This window comes from Molossus molossus, unplaced genomic scaffold, assembly GCF_014108415.1.
Source record: "Molossus molossus isolate mMolMol1 unplaced genomic scaffold, mMolMol1.p scaffold_m16_p_31, whole genome shotgun sequence".
Classification (NCBI taxonomy): domain Eukaryota; kingdom Metazoa; phylum Chordata; class Mammalia; order Chiroptera; family Molossidae; genus Molossus; species Molossus molossus.
This window is the reverse complement of record NW_023425368.1, coordinates 578,645-601,871: the sequence shown is the minus strand read 5'-3', so window position 1 is coordinate 601,871 and position 23,227 is coordinate 578,645. Positions and strand designations below refer to the sequence as shown.

At 57.9% G+C, this 23,227-nt stretch overlaps 1 protein-coding gene across 1 annotated transcript; it reads left to right on the top strand.

Moving 5' to 3' along the window:
* Nucleotides 1-3,750: 3,750 nt before the first annotated feature.
* On the top strand, nucleotides 3,751-22,917 carry LOC118643128. Its single transcript, XM_036281034.1, has 12 exons — nucleotides 3,751-3,843; nucleotides 9,377-9,486; nucleotides 9,584-9,689; nucleotides 10,505-10,787; nucleotides 12,676-12,790; nucleotides 13,986-14,062; nucleotides 16,640-16,792; nucleotides 17,782-17,813; nucleotides 18,862-19,125; nucleotides 20,559-20,822; nucleotides 21,732-21,774; nucleotides 22,600-22,917. Exons 1-12 carry the CDS (start codon nucleotides 3,808-3,810, stop codon nucleotides 22,896-22,898), a joined length of 1,782 nt encoding a protein of 593 aa, XP_036136927.1. The 5' UTR covers nucleotides 3,751-3,807; the 3' UTR covers nucleotides 22,899-22,917.
* Nucleotides 22,918-23,227: the final 310 nt, after the last annotated feature.

The following is a 23,227-nucleotide window of genomic DNA, read 5'->3' as shown; positions in this document are numbered from 1 at the left end:
CTGAACCAGGCCGACCGCAGTGTCTGACCCTGAGGATGGGTGACATGGCCGTCGCATGTGTGTTGTAGGTGCCGTCGTTTCGCTCCTCCCCCGAGGGCTCTCTTAAATTTGAAATATAACTTATTTTTATAATACACAAAACAATATATAACTGACTTCCAGAACTGCCCAAATCATTTTTTTAAACGATTTAAAATTTTTTCCCCATTTCTTTAAACGTCAAATTTTCTTTGGCAAATGTTTCCAAAACATTCCAGTTTCCTTTCAGAACTTATGTATTTATCTGATCGCGTGCCCTACATTGATGTTCATTAAGACACCTTTCTTTAAGCCCTAATGGTTTGAATGCTCCCTTTAAAATGTATATCATACGTGGTCGTTCTCAAAGATGTTCTGGAGAAAAAGTTATGAATTCGACACCCATACATTCTTTGTTTCTGTTACAGCGCAGTAATTTCTCCTCTAACCCTAGGGGTGTGTCAGCTGAGCCGGGCTGCGCCCTGTCCTCAGAGCTGATGCAACTCATGAGGAGCCCTTAGCTCTGTTCCACTCTTACTCATTTCAGCCTCCCGAGAAGGTCTTTCCTGAATCAGCTTCCCCTACTTTGCCTTTTCCTCATTTAATCCTTTCTGGGGAAGATTCTCGTAAAGTCCTTCTGGAGATCACTGCAAGACCCTGTACCAGGTGATTTTTTTTTTTTTTATCCTCACCCGAGGACATTTTACCTTTTTTTTTGTACAGATAGAGTGGGAGGGGGAGAGAGGAAGAGAGAGAGAGGGAAGCATCGATGTGAAAGGGACACATCGAGTGGTTGCCACCCGCACGACCAACCAGGGCCGGGGACAAACTGCAACCGAGGTACATGCCCTTAGCGGGAACCGAACCCGGGTCTCTCAGGACCGCAGGCGGACACTCCAACCGCTGAGCCAAACCGGCCAGGGCTGTACCGAGTGATTTAGAGTCACCTGCACTGATACTTGTTTTTTTTAATCCTCACCCAAGGACATTTTTCCATTTTTTGATGAGATAGAGTGGGAGGGAGAGAGGAAGACAGAGAGTAGGAAACATCGACATGAGAGGGACACAGCAACCAGCTGCCACCCACACGACCCCAACCAGGGCCAGGGACAAGCCACAACCAAGGCGCATGCCCTTGGCGGAAACCGAACCCGGGACTCGCTGGTCCACGGGCCGACGCTCTAACCGCTGAGCCAGACCGGCCAGGGCAATGGTATTTTTCAAATAGGAACTTTCTTCAAGTTCACTGTCCATGTGTTTCAAATTACCTTGAAATCCCAGACGGTTTTCTTCTGTTGAGAGGCTGTTTCCTCTGCCGAGCTCTGGTGGTTCCTTCCTTCCCTGCTGGAAGACAGGGGACCACGCTGACAGGAATGAAGGGACACTCCACTCCCTTCTCCCAGGTGGCTCTCCGGAACCACCTGCAGGGGGCGATGCTGGACCGGCACAGCCCTGTGGGGTGCTGGGGAACCACAGCTCAGTCTGAAGGGCTTTCCCTCTGGAAAATGAAATCTCCGTTTACCTCTCCCTCCACCATCCCCAAGCGCAGAAAACTCTTTTTTTCCCCGATGATTTGAAATAAAGTGAAAGGGAAGGAGAGAAAGAGAAACATGGAGCTGAGAGAGACACATCGATTGGTTGCCTCCTGCAAGACCCCAGCTGTACCCGGGGACGAACCTGCAGCCCAGGTACGTGCCCTTGACAGGAATCGAACCCGTGACACTTCAGTCTGCAGGCTGATGCTTGGACCGCTGTGCTAAACAGCCAGGGTTCTAGTGTCCTGTTAGTCATCGGAGCAACCCCTTCGGGGGACTGCGCCCCGAGTCCCATGAGGACCCTGAGTATAGAGAGGCCCCTGTGCTGGCCCAGCCCACCACGGGGGAGCAGCAGGGCCAGCCTGGACCAGCCGGACCAGCGATCACTTGGCCTCTTCCCACAGCAGGGGTCGCTGGCGTCACCCAGCAGAACTCCGGAGCGTCCGCGTGGGGGCTGGGGGCCGAGGGAGGGTGCTGCCTTCCTGGGGTCCTGTCCACGGTGACTGCAGACAGCCACTCTACCACAGCGGGGCCAGGAGTCCAAGGTCAAGGTGTTTCAGAGCTGCACCCCCTCCGGGGCCCCAGGCCTGATTCTTCCTCAGGCTTCAGATGGCCGCGGGCACCCTGGGCCGATGGACAGGCTCCTGTCTCTGCCCCGGTCGTCACACGGCCCCTGCTCTGTCCCTCCTCTGCCCTGACGGGGTGCCCGGTCCTCGGCCTTGCTGAGTCCCTCTGAGCTGTTTGCACAAAATAAAGGCTCCTCCCTCACCGCACCCCAAATTGGGGTCTCTGTTGCAGATGAACTGACAAGCCTTGGCAGAGCTGGGGACCGTGGGGTGGGGTCTTCCAGGAGAAAGGGGAACTGCTTTCTCTGGACGGGGAGAGCACGGCCTGGGCAGGGCGTGGGGGCTGCAGAAACACAGATGGGCGTGGGGATGGATTCCTCAACCAGATGGCCCGGCAGGGCCAGCAGGGGGCACATGGGGAGTCCATGGTGCCCAACAAGGACCTGAGGCTTAGCCCTCACTGGGGGTCCTGTGGGAACCTGGAGGGGCAGGGTGGGGTGAACCTGGACCCTGTCTGCCACTCCACTAACTCACGGGTGCATCTGTGGGCAGACAAACCTGCGGCTGTCCAGCGGGGCACAGGGACCCCCAGGAATGCAGAATCATTTACATATGTCCCCCCTTTTTCCCCATTGACCCCCTCCTCCCCAATCCAGCCCCTTCCTGCCTTCCCCACACTATTGGCGGGTCCATTGGTTTCACCACTTTGGCTATGTCAGTGGGTTTGGAGCCTGCCCAATTTTTCCTGTGGGAGTTGCTGTTCTGTTTGTGGCTCCCTCTGCTGGTTTGGGTGAGTGTGGGAGGACCCACATTGAACGCCACTGGCAAGTTTTGCTTTCCTGGGTAGATTTGCAAGCCCAGGAAAGGTTCAGGTAGCCTCTAGCTTTTTGCCTGCAGGCTATTAGTCTCAGTTACTTGAGGAGCCTTGGGTTGTAGCCCTCAAATGCATGAAAAACTCCCTCAGGGGTTCAGTGTAAGAGGATCTCCAGAGGGTGGGGCAGATGCTGGTTGTTAAAAATCAATAATAAAAAAGAATCTAAAGACCCTACTTAAAAATGAACATATGCAGGGTCCCTCCTGGTGGCCTGCCTTGTCACTTTCGAGTATAGGGACAATTTTCTTTCCTTTCTTTTTGTTAACCCTCACCCTAGGATATTTTTCCATTGATTTTTAGATAGAGGAGGAGGGAGGAAGAGGGAGAGAGACAGAAAGACTTCAGTTGGTTGCTTTAGGAAGGACCCCGACTAGGGCTGGGATGGAACCTGTAACCCATGCACCTGCTCTTGACCTTGACCGGAATGGATCCCACCACTCTAATCGCTGAACCGAACAGGCCAGAGCACGGACAATTTTTTAAAATATGTTTTTATTGATTTTCCAGAGAGAGAGAGACAGAAACATGGATGAGAGAGATAAATTCACGGGTTGTCACCTGAATGACCCCCATGTGGGGGATTTAGCCCGCAACCAGGGTTTGCACCCTGACTGGAAGTCCAGAGGGACGTCCCAGGTCAGGGGCGGAGGTTCAATCCACCCACCCGCTGGAGGACAACTCATTTACATAATTTCTTGTCACTTGTGGAAGTCACCGAATCACAGAAACAGCCACCAATCAGCTGATCAGACGCCAGTTCCACCGCAGTCGGCTCTCCCGGGTTGGGGCCGCGTCCATTCATTCCGCGGGAGCCATGCTGTGGGTGCTGCTGCTGCTGCTCCCGGCCCAGGTAAGGATGGTGCCCGGGGCGAGGGAGCCCGGAGGACCGATGCGTAACGGTCCGGCCGGGAATGTCACCCTCGCCTACTCCCCCGCCGGAGCTGTCTGGGGACAATGCGGGGACGCCGGAGCGACCGGAGCCGGGGTTCCTGGGGGCGTCCGCCCCTGCCCCGCTCACGCAGGCCTGGAATCGCCCCGGCATTTTCCCGGAGGCCGCCAGGAGTTGGGCGGGATCGCTGCAGGCCTCCGGGACTGGCACCAGGCGCCGGGCCCTGACCCCTCTTCGGTCCTGTCTGCCCAGGGAGAGGCCGGGGCGCCGGGAGCTGGGCGCGAGCGCTGTGGGCCTCCGGGACTGGCACCAGGCGCCGGGCCCTGACCCCTCTTCGGTCCTGTCTGCCCAGGGAGAGGCCGGGGCGCGGGAAGTTGGGCGCGAGCGCGGGAGGCCTCCGGGACTGGCACCAGGCGCCGGGCCCTGACCCCTCTTCGGTCCTGTCTGCCCAGGGAGAGGCCGGGGCGCCAGGAGTTGGGCGGGATCGCTGCAGGCCTCCGGGACTGGCACCAGGCGCCGGGCCCTGACCCCTCTTCGGTCCTGTCTGCCCAGGGAGAGGCCGGGGCGCGGGGAGTTGGGTGCGAGCGCGGGAGGCCTCCGGGACTGGCACCAGGCGCCGGGCCCTGACCCCTCCTGTCTGCCCAGGCCCCGCCGGGTCGGCTTTGCGCCGGCGCTGCAGCTGCCCGTGCGCCCTACCGCGGGGTGCGCGCACCCTGATGGGCGACACGCAGACAGGGCGTGAGCCTGCGGTGGTGCCCCAAGTTTTTTAGGGTAGCTGGACATTTAGCTAAGTTCCAGGCCTTACCTCCGGGGTCTAGGCCCTCTCACCCCGGCCTTTTCTTCCTGGCCCCGCCTCCTCGCCGCCCTCCTCCTCCCCGCACCCCCACTTCCGCCGACTTCCTAGCAGGTCCTTGCTTTCCACCGTACCCTGCAGCGGGGCGCCCGGAAGGAGCAGCCAGGCTAGTTCTGCGCACATCTGGTGCAGTCGTGGGTCCTCCCAGGGTGGGGATGGGGTCTCCCCCAAGCCACAGAATCCAGAAACCCAGAAACCCACATCTTCAGCAAGAGGGAGAGATTTTTTTTTTTTTTTAATCCTTACTGGAGGACATTTTTCCATTTTTCAGATACAGAGGAAGGGAGGGGGGGGGGAGAGAGAGAGAAACATCCATGGGAAAGGGACACATTGAGTGCCTGCCTCCCCCACAACCCAACCAGGACGGGAAAAACTGCAAAGAGATACGTGCCCTTAGCGGGTCGGAACCTGGGACTCTCTGCTGGAATGGGGTCGGTCCTGGGGTGCCAGGGCGCCAACAGCCACGGAGCTGGGAGAAGCTGTGTCCCTCGACACTCACCTTCCTTCAGGGGGAGGAGTTGGAGCGGGAGCCTCCCCAAAAGCAGGAGAGCCTGGCGCGGGTGACTCATGGATGTTTCTCTCGCTCTCTCCCCAAAATAAAAAAAAACATTTTAACATAAAATGAAATCAAAGCGGGAGAAAAGCTGAGAGAATGGGCAGGGCTGGATGTGACTGACACAGTGACACCTCCTGGGGGCGGGGCAGGGGGAGGGCCCTGGAGCCAGCGGGTTGGGGCTCCGTCCTCCTTGGAGGGGGTGGAGGGGCCAGCCCAGAGTGCCCAGGGTCCTAGCGCCCCCTTGATCTGCCCCTGCCTGGCAGAAAAGCTGTCTTTCTCTGGGCTGAGATTCTTTTTTTTTTTTCCCCACCAATTACTGTTTTTACCTCTGGTTAAATAAAAGGATAGAACAAAATTATTTTCTAAGGTCCCCTTTAATTCAAAGTACATTTTTTTGCTCCATGTTATAAAGTTCAACGTCAAGATTCTATCTTTAGACAGAATTCATTAAGAATAATGGAAGGATAAGCAACACTTTCTAATTGGATCTCAATTTTTTTAAATTAATTTATTTATTTTTGTTACAGATATTTCTCCTCTTGCCTCCACTGATATCCCCTCCCTGTCCCCACCTTCCCCTCCCTGTCCCCACCTTTGTTGTCCATGTCCATTGTTCATGCACACACGCATATAAGTTCTGTAGTTTACCTCCCCTACCTCCCCCCATCCCCTCTTCAGGGGATTGTCAGCCTGCACCCCATTTCAACGTCTCTGGGACTACCCCATTCCTCAGATTGTTATGTTCATTATATTCCACAAATAACTGAGATCATATGATACTTGTCTTTCTGTTTGGATTGTTTCACTCAGGAAGATAGTTTTCAGGTCCCTCCATGTCGTCTCAAAGGATAAGAGATCTTTCTTTCTTACAGCTGCATAGTACTCGATTGTGTATATGTACCACAGTTTTTTTATCCATTCGTCTACTGATGGACACTTGGGCTGTTTCCAGATCTTAGCTATTGTAAATAGTGCTGCTACAAACATGGGGGTACATATATTTTTTCCGATCGGTGTTTCAGGCTTCTTAGGGTATATTCATTCCTAGCAGTGGGATCACTGGGTCAAATGGAAGTTCAATTTTTAATTTTTTGAGGTAACACCATATTGTTTTCCATAGTGGCTGCACCAGTCTGCATTCCCACCAGCAGTGTACTAGGGTCCCCTTTTCTCCACACCCTCGCCAGCACTTGTTGTTTGATGATTTGTTGATGGCGGCCATTCTGACAGGTGTGAGGTGATACCTCATTGTTGTTTTAATTTGCATCTCTCTGATGATTAGTGATGTTCAGCATTTCTTCATATGTCTCTTGGCCATTTGTATGTCCTGTTTGGAGAGGTGTCTATTCAGCTCCTCTGCCCATTTTTTTATTGGGTTCTTTGTCTTCCTTTTGTTGAGTTGTATGAGTACTCTATATATAATTTTGGAAATTAACCACTTATCTGATGTATCATTGGCAATGATGTTCTCCCATAGAGTGGGTTGCCTTTTCGTTTTGATGGCTGTTTCTTTTGCTGTGTAGAAGCTTTTGAGTTTGATGTAGTCCCATGTGTTCATTTTCTTCTTTGTTTCTGTTGCCTTAGGTGATGTATCAGTGAAAATTCTGCTGTGTATAATGTCTGAAATTTTGTTGCCTACATTTTCTTCTAGGATTTCTATGGATTCAAGAGTCACATTTAAGTCTTTTATCCATTTTGAGGTTATTCTTGTGTATGGTGTAAGTTGATGGTCTAGTTTCATTTTTTCTGCATGTAGCTGTCCAATTTTCCCAACACCATTTATTAAAGAGGCTGTCTTTACTCCACTGTATGCTCTTGCCACCTTTGTCAAATATTAACTGAACATATTGCCTTGGGTTCATTTCTGGGTTCTGGGTTCCGTTCCACTGGTCTATATGCCTGTTCTTGTGCCAGTACCAGGCTGATTTGATTACAGTGGCTTTGTAGTATAACCTGAAATCTGATAATGTGATCCCTCCAACTTTGTTCTTGTTTTTCAAGATTGCTGTGGCTATTCGAGGTCTTTTTTGGTTCCATATGAACTTTTGAGGTATTTGTTCTAGTTCTGTGAAGTATGTTGTTGGTATTTTGATGGGGATTGCATGGAAACTATAGATCGCTTTGGGTAGTATGGACATTTTAATGATGTTGATTCTTCCAATCCATGAACAAGGTATGTGGTTCCACTTTTTAACATCTTCCTCTATTTCTTTTTTCAATGACCTTTAGTTTTCTGTGAATAGGTTCTTTATTTCTTCGGTTAAGTTTATTCCTAGGTATCTTAATGTTTTTGCCGTGATGGTAAATGGGATTCTTTTTTTCGTTTCTCTTTCTGTGAATTCATCATTGCTGTGTGAGAGTGCCGTCGATTTCTTGATGTTAACTTTGAATCCTGCTACTTGGCCAAATTCATTTATTAAGTCTAGTAAATTTTTGATGGAGTCTTGGGGTTTTCAACATATAGTATCAAGCCATCTGCGAATAATGACAGTTTCACTTCCTCCTTTCCCGTTTGGATCCCTGTTATTTTTTCCTCCTGTCTGATTGCTGGGCTAAGACGTCCAGAACTATGTTAAATAAGAGTGGTGAAAGTGGGCATCCTTGCCTTGTTCCTGTTCTTAAGGGGACTGAGATTTTTCCTGTTTGAAGGTTTCTCATGTTTAAAGGTCCGTGTTGCAAGAACCTCAGACTGAGAAAGTTCCTGTGGAAACTGTGGGAGTGATCAGGGCAGGGAGAACCTACACATGGCTCCGTAGCCTTTCTGGTGGTCGCCTTTGCGTGATGTGACTGTGAGCCCGATGAAACAATGCCTTCCAGGAAACAAACAATAAAGGAAACCAGCCCACCCTTCCCTCGCTCCCCGCAGATGACTCAGGGCGACATCTTCTCTGGGAACCTCGGGTTGGTCCCTAGGCTGCTTCCTGTCTTGGCAGCTGTGACCTTGGCACGGTCCTGAGGTCCGAACCTCTGCCCAGGCTTTCTTTTCCTCCTCAACCAGACCGCGGCTGACATGTGACGAGTGATTTAACAGACTTGCCACTTGGACGGTCGGTGGTTTCTTAGAATAAATGCCAGGAGGGCGTTTTGGCCCACACGCCCCAGCGGGGGGCCATTCTCACTGCGCCCTCAGGAGACAGCTCGGGAGGCTGCGTGTCCGCCCCGGGTGTGTGCACTTTGATGACCGCTCGGGTGGTGCTCGAGGATTCCCCACCGTGAGGTCCCCCCCCAGCTCCCCAGGTGCCCTACAGGGTCAGGGACGTTGGTTCTTACCTGAGACCCTTCCTCCTGTGCTGTTTGCAGACGGTTTTCTTCTTGAAACCCAGCTACTGGGCTCTCGGGTGCGCGGCCCTACGTTGTCCCAGGCGCCGTGAACCAGGAACGCTGTGCCCAGGGGTTTGCAGTGACGGGGGAAGGGATCTGGGGAAACGGAGTCAGGACAACAAGAGCCGGACGAGAAGGAAAAGACGGATCGAAGGGAAAGTATGATCGAGACGAAGCAGCAACAGAGAAAAGGGGGGCGATGAGTCGGCCCAGGGCGGCCGTGCGCGGCCGGGGCCACGCCGTACGGTCATCAGGCTGCAGGTGGAGGGACTGTCTAGCCGGGGGCGGTTTCTAAGAGCCAGGCCCGAGAGGAGAGACGCGGGCCTGAGGGAGCAGCCCCGGTGGGGAAAGAAAGCCGCGGCAGGGCTGGCGGGCACCGTCCCGCAAGGGCGGCGGGGCTGCATTCGGACGGGAAGACACCGCAGGGCGGAGGGCAGGGCGGCTGCTGGGAGATGAACTGCGTTCCGGAGCAAAGGACTCAGGGCCTGGTCCCGGCCACGGCGGGCGGGTGCTGGTTCCGACCCTGCAGGCAGATGTGACATCCATGCAGACCACGGGGCAGAGAAGAAAATGCCCCCACGGAACACTCACCCCATGTAGCACGTCCAAGGCACCGCGCTCTGAGAATGTTCCCAAGCTGCCCCCGCAGAGCGCACCCAGCGAGGGGCCCAGGGCTGTACGGAGCACCGTCCCTGCGGAGGACACGCATACCCGTCCGGAGCAGAGGCCTCTCTGGGTAAAGCCCGTCTCCTTTCCGATTGCAGGTTGTGACAACCCCGGTGACCAAGTGTGATGGAAATAAGTACGCGTTGGGGCGTCTCTGCTGTGACCTCTGCCCACCTGGTGAGTGTCAGGACATGTTCCTGAGCCTTCAGCAGAGCTGACCAGGGGGTGGGGTGCCCAGCTCCTTGATCAGAGCTGCAGGCCACACGGGGAGGGCGGAGCCTGGTGGGTGGGCCTCTCTTCCGCAGTTACCTCGGCCCACTGCCCACCCCTCCTGTCCTCTGCACCGCCCTGGGGCTCTGTGAACAAGGGGTTTGTGTCCTTACTCAGCAGGGCTTGGTGGGTGGAAGTGGGGTACGTCCCCAGGCCAGATGCCCTCATTGACCCACTCCTGTCCGGGTAGTCGTGACAGACACCTGAGGGTGGGAACTCCTGGGGGGGGCGGGCACCGCCCGCATGCCCAGCAGAGCCACCGAGGCTCACTCCCTTGTTCAGATGGTTCGCATCGGCCCATAAACCAGCCGGGAGCCAGGGTTCCACAGCCTGCTCTGCCCCCGTGCTGCAGGCCCCGCATGGCCAGTCCGTGCCAGGCAGCTGGGCCAGCTGTGCAGCTTGGCCAAGGCCACTGTCCCCACGTGCACCACCCACACACGGGCAGGTGTGCACAGGTCTTCAGGGAGCCCTGCCTTCAGGGCTCTATACTCTGATGGGCCAACCGCACACCTGCTCCCATCAAGTCTGACCCCCACGCACATGCCGCCTTTCAGAGCCTGAACCTTCCCGGGGCCCCGGCTCTCTCACGCTGCACACACACCGGCACACACACTGCACACATCTCCTCCTGCACACTCCGGGGCGTGCACGCCGCACAAGCCCTGAAGTAGCACGTTCAGGAACCCAGGCGCCACCGGTCCGACAGGCGGTCTGCGTGCTGGGCGGGTGTGCAGGCCCGTTGCTCTGGCGGCGAGCGGCCCTCGCACGGTCAGGCGCTGGGCCGGGCGGGCACCTGTGCCCCCGTGTGTGCGGGCCGGAGGTCCGCGTGGGGTGGAATCCCCAGCATCTGCAGGGTCTCAGGGGGGCTCCAGTGCCCACTCTACACCCCTCCTTCCGGAGGTGCAGGGTTTCTGTAAAAGCCGAGAGTGAGTCAGGTCCCAGGTTGGGACACGTAGCCTGGCATCAGTCCAGAACGTTCCCAGGAGGCAGGGGTTGGTACTGCGCATGGGACTGGCCACCAGGTGTTGGGGGACCTCCTCCCGCAGAGGCCTCAGGGACCAGGGCGAGTCTGTGCCCTGGGCCCCTCCTCCCCTCTGTCCCATCCTCCCACAGGCCACCATGTCAGTGCCGACTGTACCGAGAGCCAGGCCACACGGTGCAGTCCGTGCCCGCCCGGCACCTTCATGGCTCATGACAACCGCAAGACCCAGTGCCAGACCTGTGCCAAATGCAGGGACGGTAAGTGGGCTGCAGCAGGGGGGGGGGTTGTTCTCGGGTTTCAACGCGGCCCCCCTGGACCTGGCTTGTAGGAGTCACCCCAAAGGCGATCGCGCCAGGTGAGGGGGCGGCGGATGCTGGGGTGCGCTCACAGACGCGAGTTCACCAAGTGTCACAAGTGAAGCCACGCAGCGGAGGGAATGGCTAAGACACAGCCACACACACAACGTGGTCAAGGACACGCAGGGGCGCCTATAAGACAGCACTGACACCCCGCCGCTGCGGCTCAGGGGTGGAGCGTCGACCCTGCACCAAGAGGTCACTGGTTCGATTCCTGTCAGGACACATGCCCAGGTTGTGGGCCAGATCCCCAGGGGGGGCGTGCAGGAGGCGGCCAATGGATGTTCTCTCTCATCGATGTTTCTGTCTCTCTCCCTCTCCCTTCCTCTCTCTGTAAAAAAATCAATAAAGAAAAAAACTTAAATTTTTTTTCTTAAAAAATGAACAAACAACAAAAAAAACGGCACTAAGAAGGTTTTTTAAAATGCAAGGGGAGCCCCGGCCAGTTTGGCTCAGTGGTGAGAACGTCAGCCTGCGTTCCAGAGAGACCTGGGTTCGGTTCCCGCTAAGGGCACGTACCTCGGTTGCAGTTTGTCCCCGGCCCTGGTTGGGTCGTGCGGGTGACAGCCACTCGATGTGTCCCTTTCACGTCGATGTTTCTCTCTTTTTCTCTTCCTCTCTCTCCCTCCCATTCTATCTGAACAAAAAAACAAAAAATGTCCTCACCCAAGGATAAATAATGATAATAATGATAATAATGATAATGATAATGATAATAAATGCAAGGGGAGAGAGACACAGACATCGCAGGGAGGAAGGCCTGTCAGTGACCCCGGAGCACACGGCCCCGCGGGCTGGAGAGAGGTGACATCCGCGCAGCCTGCGTCCAAGCTCGTGGCCGTGGGGCGAGGGCCAGTGAGGATCCTAAGCCCACGGGACAAGTGTTACCAGGGCCAGCACTTTGAGAACCCGTGGCTCAGTTAGGGAAGATCAAACGCGCCCCCCATCGCGGCCCCAGTCTAGACCTGGGGGGCTCTGCTCCGGGTGAGCTCCGCGCGGGGGACAGTGTGCAGTGGCCCCAGGAGCCGCCCGTGCCCACGCACAGAAGTGGGAGAAGCACCATGTGACTGCTCGGTGCCCCAGGGAGACAGCGGGACGGGACCCAGCACAGGGGTGAGCCGAGAGCCAGCCCGGAGCCGTGTGCCCGGCAGGGCCGGTCAAGGGGGAGCTCAGACAGCCGGCTCGGGTGGGTCCGGGCCTCAGGCCGGGGCTGCAGCCCCACCCGACTTGTGTTTCTGTCTCAGGTCAGTTCATGGTTCTCTCCGTGTGCTAGAGGAAGGGGGGCTGCCGGGCGGAGGGATCTGAAAACCCGCCCCCTGTAAAGCTGAGAGCTGGGGGCTTCAGGGCCCACCATCGGAGGCCGCCGGGGGGGCTGCGGGGTGTCCACTGTGACTGTGGAGGCGCCTGGGGTTCTCTGGGTCCCGTTCTCTGGTGGGTGACTTGTGTGGAGCGCAGAGTGGTGTTGAGCTTCGTTGAGGGGGCAAAGAAGAAGAAAAGAATAATTCGGGGGTATTTCCTCCCTAGGTGCTAGGTCACCCTCTGGCCCCTCCACAGACACCCCAGATTTTGAGGTTACCCACTAGCTTCTCCAAAGTCACCCTTGATTTCAGGGTCACCCTCTGGCCTCTCTTCAGACACCCCAGTTAGCAGGAAGGGTGGTTCGGCTGTTACCTCGTCACCTGTAGATGTTAGAAGGGAAGGGGCCTGTGACTGAGCCTCCAGACGGGGCCAGTGTGGGTGGGGACGGAGACCCGGCCCGGGTGATGGACCCCCGCCTTCCCTCAAACAGATCAGGAGGTGGTGAAGAACTGCACCCCGACAAGTGACCAGCAATGCCAATGCAAGACCGGACAGTGCTACTGTGACAGTGAGAACTGCCCGGAGATGTGCTATCCCTGTACCAGGTACCGGCTTTGGGGGTCCCCGCTCGTCCCCCCAGTGCTCGCTGGCTCTGGGTCACGTACGGAGCTGCCCCTCAGTTTCCTTATCTGCAACATGGTAGCACCGGCCACGTGCAGGCACCTTGAAGATTAGGTCAAACACATGGCCTGGCTGCCCCACCTGCGGCCGCCCTAGGGACCCTGCTCAGTTCGCCCGCCGAGGCTCAGACCCACCACGGCTGAGCCCGCTGCGGTCTGCAGGTGGAGCCCGGGCCCGGGAGGGCGGGCGCACTGGGGCCACAGTGCCGGAGGAGGGGCGCTCTGGGCAGGGGGAGCAGGCAGCACTGCCCGGGACCGCCGATGGCCACTGTCCCCGAGGGAGTGTCCTGAGTTCTGCTGTCACAGCATCGCGACTGGCTGCTTTAACGACAGCAGGAGTGTCTTTCCTTGTAGCTCTGCGGGCCAGGAGTCCACGCTCGGGGTGTCGGCAGGGCCAGGCCCCTGCGAAAGCTCTGGGGAGGATCCTTCCTGCCTCCGCAGCTGTGGGTGGCGCCGGCGCTCCTTGGGGTGTAGACGCACTTGGCTTGCTGCGACCTCTGCCTTCACCTCTGCCTTCACGTCTTCCTGTGTCTGATCCTCTCTGCGTACGGTTTCCTCTTATGAGCACGGTGGTCGTTGGTTAAGTCCTGCCCCACTCCAGTGTGACCTCACCTTACTGCCATTACACCCACAAAGACCCTGTTTCCAAAAATCATACTGAGGGTCCCGGTGGGCATGGATTTGGGGGGACCTTCTGGGGAGACAGTGGTAAAGCCACTTGCAAAATAGCTCACTTCTGTGAGGTGCCTTGCTGGCCCTTCAGTACAACTCAGACCATGTTGAACTGTCTGTTTTGTACCCGACAAGTCCAAAGTACGGCTGCCTGCAGGTCAGGCTTGATCAGGGCTCTGCTTCTCTCAATGTGCTTGCCTGTCTCTGTTTCCACGGCTTCACCTTCGGGCTGACGTCCCTGTGAGTGGGGTGTGGCCCCAGCAGGTCCAGTCCTCAAGCCACACACAGCTTTTCCAGGAACAGAGAGGGTGTCCCTTCCCCACATATCAGAATCCCCACCTTCACGCTCACCGAGCCCGCTGGGGCCCGAGCACCTGGAAAGGCCTGGCTGGGGGCCCTCCCAGGAAGGGGAAGTAATGCCCGCAATGTCCTCACTGCTTCCTCTCAGGTGTCCCGGCGCCACCCGCCACCCATGCACTGCCACACGGGACACTGTCTGTGCCACGGAACCCAGCCCAGCGCCAGGTGAGCGCGGATCCCACCTCCCCCTGCTGGGGTGGCGCCCCGAGCCCAGGGCGGCCTTCCCGCTCTGTGGTGCTGCTGTCTGTCTGTCGGGACTGCCCGCTGCTGCTGGGAGAGCTGGACAGACGGCGCGCTTGGCTGTCAGCCAGCACCGCAGTCCACAGAGCCGCGTTCACACCAAATTCGTGGGGACTGCTTGTGCCTCTCCTTCCTCGCTCCCCACGTTGGGGCTCTGGGGGGCCAGGCTCAGCCTCCTGGGTGACGGGGTTGCTCCTAGGAGCGTCCTGCCTCTCCTTCCAGGAGTCGCAGTGGGGAGGGAGGGGGGGTTCCCCTCCTTTGGTGCCCACTGGTCCCATTTCCTCTGTCTCTGCCACGTTGTCCCGGATGCTGGGCCAGGTCCCGGCCCTTGTGGGATCTCACATGTGACTGACATGGGGACCTGAGGGGGGCCCGTGCCAGGGATGGAAATGACGCCCAGACCATTTGGACTCTCGTGTGAAGTCTGGGCAAGGATGGTGCCCATTAATTTAAATTTTATGTATCGATTTTAGCAAGAGAGAGAAACACCGATTTGCTGTTCCACTTATTTATGCATTTTGTCTTTTATGATTTTTTTTTCCTTTAGAGAGAGATGAAGGGAGAGGGAGAGACAGAAACATCGAGGAGAGAGAACATCGACTGGCCGCCTCCCACATGCCCCCCTGTGGGGTTCGGGCCCACAACCTGGGCACCTGCCCTGACCAGGAATTGAGCCAGTGACCTCTTGGTGCAGGGTCGACGCTCTGCCCCTGAGTCACACCGCCGGGCTGTTTATGCATTCTTTGTTCGGTTCCCGTGCGCCCCAGTACGCGGCCAGGGCTCATGCCTTTTTTTTTAACGAGATGAATAGCAGGCATCGGGGATTTTTAGTGAAACTATTCTGTACGAGAGTGTGATGGTGGACACGTCTGTTTTATATAATGATACGCAGAAAGGGAGGGGGAGGGAAACATCCACGTGAGAGAGACGCATCGATCGGTTCACCCCACACGACCCCACCGGGCTGCGGTCAAGCCCACCCCGAGGGGCGTGTCCTCTAACCGGAATCCAACCTACAAGTCTGGGCTCTGACCACTGGGCCACACCGGCCAGGGCTCAGGCCCATTTTTATATAAGGTGATATATTTCTATCCGGTTGCTTGTAGTTTGTAATAATTTATAACATTGGTAACTATGTATAAACTCAGGATGCCGGCGCTTAGTTCCCCGTGTCCCCTCCCGTGGGCAGGGGCCTTGGTAACCGGTGGAGGGGTGGCTTGGTGGACTGAGGTCGTGCGTAGCAGCAGGGCCGGGCCGTGACGCTGTCCCACCTGGCGGTGCTGTCTGAGCCCGAGGGAGGAACGTCGCTCATCCCGGGAAGATCCCGCGCTCTGCCGGCAGCTGTCTCTCCGGTCGCCACAGGCCCCGGAACCGGGCTTCACGGTGCCAGCACGGTCCTGTTCCGTGTGCTGTCTCATCCACACTGCGGCCCGGCGCATGTAGGGGACACGGCCCTTCCTGCTCTCGGGGCCAGTGGGTCGTGACCCAGCACCCGTCTGTCTGGGACGCTCCGTCTGTCCTTAGCCCTGCCCCTTGTGTATCTCTGCATTGTCGGGGCTCCCCTTGGACTTTGGGGTGTCCTTTTGCGGGTCAGAATTGGCTTGTTGATTTTCATAAAAAACACCCTGACTGGAGCCCTGGCCAATGTGGCTCGATGGTCAGAGTGTTGGCAACGAGCCCAGAGGGTCCTGGCTTTGATTCCCGGTCAAGGGCATGCACCTGGGTTGCAGGTTCGATCCCCTGGCCCTGGTCAGGGTGTGTGTGGGAGGCAATGAATTGGTGTGTCCCTTTCACGTCAATGTTTCTCCGCCCCCCCCTCCACTCTCTCTAAAAATCAAAGGAAAAATTATGCTCAAGTGACGATTAGCAGCCACTAAACGTTGATTCCAGAAGACAGAAACACTGAAAGGATATTTTATGCCAAAAACATAAGAGATGAGTGAGGCCCGATGAGAGACGGAAGGAAAAGCCGTCAGAGGGACCAGAGCGCCGTGCGGAAGGGCCTCTGGGGGCTCCTCCCTCCCGCGTGGGTGGCCGAGCGCCCACAGGCCTGGTGACCTCCCCGCACCCGTGTCTGTGTCCAGGCTCCTGGTGGGGATGTCAGGTCAGCAGGGTGAGACCAGGTCTCCCCAGTGTCTCAGCAGACTGCCCCTGGGGTGGCCCCTGCCCTGTCCCTTGGCCACCGTGGCCAGGCCATGCTGCAGTCTGGACAGTAGTCCCTCTCCCTCTTCCTGACCTTCTGGCTTGACCTCCTGCTGGCCCAGGAGTCAGTGACCACTCACACTAAGCCCCATCCGAGACACCAGGCCTTCTCCCCGCTAACGGGGACGGGTCTGCGGCCCTTCGGGCTGGGATGGCGGAGCCCGTCCTGCCCCCACCTGGAGGGCTGGGGCCCGGAGCTGGGCGGCTGTCTCGCTCCGAGCTAGCGCTTCTGTTCTGTAGCGTGTCCTTTGGGCGGGGGACGTGCGCACCCGGCCACAGCGCCCTGTTTGCCCCTCCCAGGAAACCTGACCAGAAATCCAGTCGCCACTGACAGTGGTCTGCTTGTGGGGTTCCCCTGGGGCACTGTCATCAACTTCATCGTCATCGCCATTGGCATCGCCATTGGCATCGCCATTGTCATCGGCCTCATCTGCTGCTACGGTGGAAAACAAGGTAAAGAGGAGGCGGAGCTACCCCGGGGACAGAGGATCGACAGCCACAGGACTCTGATGCGGGGACGGGCACCCAGAGGTTCCGGGCCGGGCGTTGCTCATGTAAAAGGCAGCTGATTCACTGTCTGCTGGGGCCTCTGAGCTGCTGCCCGGGCCGGGGCCATGGCCGCGTGCCCCTGACCAGGCGCAGCTGGCTGCAGACGGGCATCCGGGCGCCCTTGGCGGGAGGCAGGGAGACCCCCGCTGTTCCAGCAGGGGTGCTGGGGGGTGAGTGCCCCGAGGATGCTCACCTCCCCTGTGTTCACAGGTGTGCAGCATATCCGGGAGGTGGTCCGTTGCTTTAAAAGTAAGTACACTTTCTTTGCGGTGAGTGCAAGGCCGGGGCCTCCAGACCCCCGTCCAGAACCATCCACTATGGCCGTGTGCCCTGTGAGGGCGGCACATGCTGAGGAGCATGTCTGGTGACGCGTGCAGACGTCACAGACTGCGCGTACACCTGGAGCGGGCGCCGACTGCACACCTGGGCTGCGCACTTGTGCGGCGTGTGACCACAGCAGAGGCGCACTCGAACCCAGCACGAGGGCCATGGTGCGGGCCACGGACGGGGCGGGCGCGAGGTCTGAGGCTGCTGCCCGTGGAGCACGGCTGTCCCTCCGGTGCCTCCCCTGGAGAGAGGACACTAAGAGCAGCGATGGAAAGGACCGTGTGGTGGCTCCTGACCGGCCACCCAGTGGTTCCTAGGCTCCGGGGCTGCGCCCCTGGGCCCCTGTGCTGCTCCGCCTCTGAGGGCCCAGCAGGAGGTCTGTGCTCCGGCTTCGCCAGAGATACATTGTTGCCCTGACAGGGCCCGTCGCTAGGAGATAGGGGTTCCCAGCTCCGTTATAATCTGATGGGACCACGGTGGTGTGTGGCCCGCCTATGGTTGACCAAACTGTCATTACGTGGTGCATGGCTGTATTTTCATTTCCTTTTCTACGTTTTGCTTTTCAGCCAGGTCGGGGGAGCCAAGCAGCCATGTCCGTGTAAGTATCAGCCCTGGACGTTCCCAGTGGTGGCTTCGGGCCTGGAGGGCAGTGCAGACAACCGAGGGTGGGTGCAAGGCAGCTCAGGCCCCCTGCGTGCGCAGCTCAGCTTTTGGGGTGGCGTCTGCGTCCCTTCCCAGCGCCCCCATGTCTGTGCTGGAAAGAGAGCCATCTGGCTGGTCCGGGCCCCTGAGCGGAAGCAGCTCAGAGAGGCAGAGGCTTGTACGCCTTTCCCGGGGCTGCCGGGCCAGACCCGGACATGACGCCTGAACGTAGGAACTCACCGCCCGGCCGGCGTGGGCCAGTGGTTCAGCGTCGACCCTGCACCAAGAGGTCGCCAGTTCGATTCCCGGTCAGGGCACATGCCCAGGTTGTGGCCCGATCCCCAGTAGGGAGCATGCAGGAGGCGGCCAGTCGATGTTCTGGATCATCGATGTTTCCATCTCTCTCTCCCTCTCCCTTCCTCTCTCTAAAATCAATAAAGGAAAAACAAATAGGACTATTGCCTCCCAGATCTGGAGGGCAGACGTCCAAATCCCAGTGGCGGCAGGGGTGGCTTCCTCTGAGGTCCTGGGGTGCTCCTCCCGGCCCTCCCGGCTGCTCCTGGAGGTGCCCGCATCCTTGGGGCCGTGGCTGTGGGTGCCTCCCTCCCTGCCTCCATCCTCGCTCGGCCCCTCCCCAGGGTCTGTTTCTCCGAGTGGCTCCTTCTGAGGCTGCCCAGGAGCCCCTGGGTGTCGGCCCATTTTCACGCAGGGTGGAGGGCCCCGTCCGCAAAGCCCCTACTTCAATGAGGCCCCATTCTCAGGTCTCGGGGGTTAGGACGGGGACATGTATTCCCGGGGTCACCATTCAGTCCACATCAGTCTTGTCCTGAGATCCCCCAAGCCGTTGGAGACAGAGCTGGGACCTGACCCCAGGCAGTATTTTTCTTCAAACTGCACGGCCCGGGCTGACCTATCAGACAACCTGGTATTTTGCCCCCAAAAGCGGCTTGGGCAGGGCTGTGCGGTGGACTCGTGTCACCAAAAGGAATGACTTTGTCCTTTAGTCACGGGAGAGCGTCCAGCCCAACGAGGACCCTGAGAGCGGCCCACCAGCCCCCGGCGTGGAGACCACACCACTGATGGAGGAGGGGGGCTCCGCCTTGGCTCCTGCGGCGCGGCCCTGCCCGGGGCCCTCTGACGACCCTGGGGAGGCAGTGGAGTTGATGGTGATGTCCAGAGGAAGCCCGACGACCCCAGAGCTGTCGCCGCGGGCTGTTCCCGATGCCCACAGGTCCCTGAGCTGGGCCTCCCTTCGTCGCCTGGAGCAGGTACGCGGGGCCCTGCACTTGTCCAGCGTTTTCTGAGTTCACGGCTCTGCCCGGTGCCACCGTGTGGTGTCGTCAATCCCTTCCCCCGTTCCTGGGCCGACCCATCAGCACCACAGACCAGGCTGCTGAAACCACATATGTTGACTGTCCCCCACTCCTGGAGGTTGGGTGTCAAGGTCAAGGTGTCAGCAGGGCTGGCCCCTCTCAGGCTGTGAGGGAGTCTGGTGCCCGCCTCTGCCCTGTTCTGCTGGCTTCTGGATTCATGTGGGCTTCCTGGGGGTGAGGACACCCTTCCCGGCCTCTGTCCTCAAGGTCACATGTCCTCCCTGCGTGTGTGTCTATAATAGAGGACACCAGTAAGATTGGATTAGGGCCTTGCGTTTATTTTTACTTTTTTTTTTTGTATCCTCACCCAAGGACTTTTTTTTTTTTTTTTTTTTGGTATTTTGTTCAGATAGAGTGGGAGGGAGAGAGAGAGAGAAACATCGACGTGAAAGGGACACATCTAGTGGCTACCACCCACACGACCCAACCAGGGCCGGGGACAAACTGCAACCGAGGTCCGTGCCCCTAGTGGGAACCGAACCCGGGTCTCTCCAGACTGCAGCCAACACTCCAACTGTTACGCCAAACTGGCCAGGACTATTTTTACTTTTCTAAAATATTTTTTCTTTATTGATCTTAGGGAGAGATGAAGGGAGAGGGAGAGAAAGATAGAAACATTGATGAGAGCCCTGGCCATTATCTCAGCGGTTAGAACGTCGGCCTGCGGTCCGGAGAGACCTGGGTTTGGTTCCCGCTAAGGGCTCATGCCTTGGTTGCAGTTTGTCCCCGGCCCTGGTTGGTCGTGCCGGTGGCAGCCACTCAATGTGTCCCTTTCACGTCAATGTTTCTCTCTCTCTCTCTTTCTCCCTCCCACTCTATCCAAACAAAAAATGAAAAAACATATCCTCGGGTGAAGATTTAAAACAAAAAGAAACATCAATGAGAGAAAACATCGATTGGCTGCCTCCTACATAACCCTCACTGGGGATGGGCCCACAACCTGGGCATGTGCCCTGATGGGGAATCAATCCAGCAACCTCTTGGTGCAGGGTCGACGCTCAACCACTGAGCCACCCGCCGGGGCGGGGCCTGGTCTTTAAGTACATCTGCATTGACCCTATTTCCAAACGAGGTCTCATTCTCAGGTCTCGGGGGTTAGGTCGGGGACATGTATTCCCGGGGTCACCATTCAGTCCACATCAGTCTTGTCCTGAGATCCCCCAAGCTGTTGGAGACAGAGCTGGGACCTGACCCCAGGCAGTATTTTTTTTCAAACTGCACGGCCCGGGCTGACCTATCAGACAACCTGGTATTTTGCCCCCAAAAGCGGCTTGGGCAGGGCTGTGCGGTGGACTCGTGTCACCAAAAGGAATGACTTTGTCCTTTAGTCACGGGAGAGCGTCCAGCCCAACGAGGACCCTGAGAGCGGCCCACCAGCCCCCGGCGTGGAGACCACACCACTGATGGAGGAGGGGGGCTCCGCCTTGGCTCCTGGGGCGCGGCCCTGCCCGGGGCCCTCTGACGACCCTGGGGAGGCAGTGGAGTTGATGGTGATGTCCAGAGGAAGCAAGACGACCCCAGAGCTGTCGCCGCGGGCTGTTCCCGATGCCCACAGGTCCCTGAGCTGGGCCTCCCTTCGTCGCCTGGAGCAGGTACGCGGGGCCCTGCACTTGTCCAGCGTTTTCTGAGTTCACGGCTCTGCCCGGTGCCACCGTGTGGTGTCGTCAATCCCTTCCCCCCTTCCTGGGCCGACCCAACAGCACCACAGAATTCAAACCTTCCAGTCCCCAACCCAACCTGTTGTCCCAGGGGACTGCGACTCCCTGGTGCCACCGAGACCAGGACGGTGGGGTGTGTGCCCTGTTGTCACTTCAGGGAGACCAGGCGTGACTTCTGCCTGATTCTCCGAGGGCTCACAGCCAGAATCACACGCTCAAGCCCAGGCCCGTGGGAGCCGGGGCGGTGTGGGCCGGGCAGGGCGCGGGTCCCGGTCCCTGCGGGCTGGTGTGAGTGCGGTCCTCGTCCTTTGCCATCCCTGCTCCGAGGCTGAGCCCCAGGACAGAGAGGCAGCCGCGCCCCCTGGAACACCCCACATCCTCCTTGGGAGGACGGGCCCAGGGCGCCGTCTCCGTACCGTGGCCGACGGGTTCAGCCTGTCTGGCGTCCAGTATGTGCTCTGGTTTCCTAGACTAGAAACTTCTGTCTTTTCACAAGCCTTCTACAGACAGTGTCCCTGCCCTTACTGTCGTCCACGGGGGACATGTCAGCCCTGGGTGACATCATTCACTGTTATACCCCTCCTGGGGTTGGGGAGCAGGAACCTGGGTCTGGGAAACAGTCAGGGGGCCACACTCAGAGAAGCGGGGCCCGGGACGCCAGCCCTCTGGGGCAGGGACCGTGGGGCAGTGCTGTCTGACACCCCTGGGAGGACGGGGGTGACTCCCCCGGGTCACATCCAGACAGTGGTCATGGAGGCCACCTGCCTCCCGGCCCCTCCCACACAGCCACACAGCCACACAGCTGTCTTCTCCTCCATCAACGTTCGTCTCTTCTCTCTGCAGGAATATAAACAAAAGTATATTTTGAAGGACGAGTCCTATGATGGTAAGTCTTCTGAATTCTTCGTGTATAGCGAGTGTCCAGGTCCGATGTCTTTACTGCTAGGAAGGGGGTTGGGCTACCCGCAGGAAGCTCGGGGGACTTTTCCGGGGACCTCAGACTTCCTTCCTCGCGTTCACTGGTGACTTCAGGGAACGCGGGCCTTTGCTCGCGATGAGGGAAGGCTTCGCTTCAGACTGCTCGTGATTTTAAGTAAGGACGGACGTGGCGAGGGACGTGTGTCTCTGTCGCCCGTGACCGCGGGTCCCCTATTGGCAGTGATGCTCTCCCTGGGGCCGAGGCAGGACTGAAGTGAGCACGTGCTGCCTACGGGGGGCTTTGTAATCTCCTCCTCCTAACAGCTGGGGGACACCACCCCACTTAAGACTCAAGAGCCAGACAGTCCCCTTCAGAACTGTCCCAGGTCTCAGATCCTCGACAAGGCTCCTCTGGCGGCAGCCTCCTCTGTCCTGCCGGCCTCTCCGCCTCTCTGGTGTCGTTGCAGAGGAAGGTCAGGGCCAGCCTCCCCGGACCCTTCTCCCCCCAGGGCAACGACCCCCCGGACCCTAGCCTCTTCTGCCAGGCTTCTTGGCTCCAGTAGGAATGAGCTAAGGCTGGGCAAGGACCACGCCAGGCCGTGGCCGCCCACGGTCTCCTGGCCCCGCAGCCGGGCCCCTTCTTCGAGGTCAGCTGGGGTGGGCCCGGGCCGCGTGCCCCGGGCATGCTGTGCCAGCCGGCTCCAGGCCCCCAGAGGCAGCAGCAGTGACCGCGGTCGCGATGTGTACCTGGGAGGTCTCAGCCACGTCTCCCTCCCTGGTTTTCTCTCGTCAGCCATCAATACGCTTTATCATGAATTCAGACAGAAGCTTCCAGAACACGATTGGAAGATATTCATGAACTTTGTCGGCACTGAGGAAAACGGCGCTGAGGTCTGTGATCATGACAACCCGGGGACTCTGATGGAACCGCATCATCAGATAACTGTCTGCTTGAAGGAGGATACGGGAAGGGTCGTGTTCCGACTCATGGCCGTCTTACACCAAAGGGGTTTACATGAGCCTTTGCAAAATATTATAAACATGTTGATTGCGGAAAATATCATAGGTAGTCACGCAGAGACCCCGAACTAGAATAAAGGTTTTCATCATCTGTGGTGACATCATACAGTGTCCTAATGGGAGGGTCGGAGCTACTTGTTTTTTATCCCGACTCGAGGACATTTTTCAATATTTTGTTCAGATAGAGTGGGCGGGAGGGGGAGAGACAAACATCGACATGAAAGGGACACATGGAGTGGTCGCCACCCACACGACCCAACCAGGGCTGGGGACAAACTGCAACCGAGGTACGTGCCCTTAGCGGGATCCGAACCCCGGTCTCTCTGGACCGTGGGCCGACGCTCTAACCGCTGAGCCAAAGCGCCAGGGCTAGGAGCTTCTTTCCAGGTGTGTCCCATGGG

Bases quoted from the DNA above. Each gene is read 5' to 3' on its own strand.
- LOC118643128 (XM_036281034.1), top strand. From the start codon at position 3,808: ATGCTGTGGGTGCTGCTGCTGCTGCTCCCGGCCCAG. The intron at 3,844-9,376 runs GTAAGGATGGTG...TTCCGATTGCAG, and splicing joins TGCTGCTGCTCCCGGCCCAG to GTTGTGACAACCCCGGTGAC. The intron at 12,791-13,985 runs GTACCGGCTTTG...GCTTCCTCTCAG, and splicing joins ATGTGCTATCCCTGTACCAG to GTGTCCCGGCGCCACCCGCC.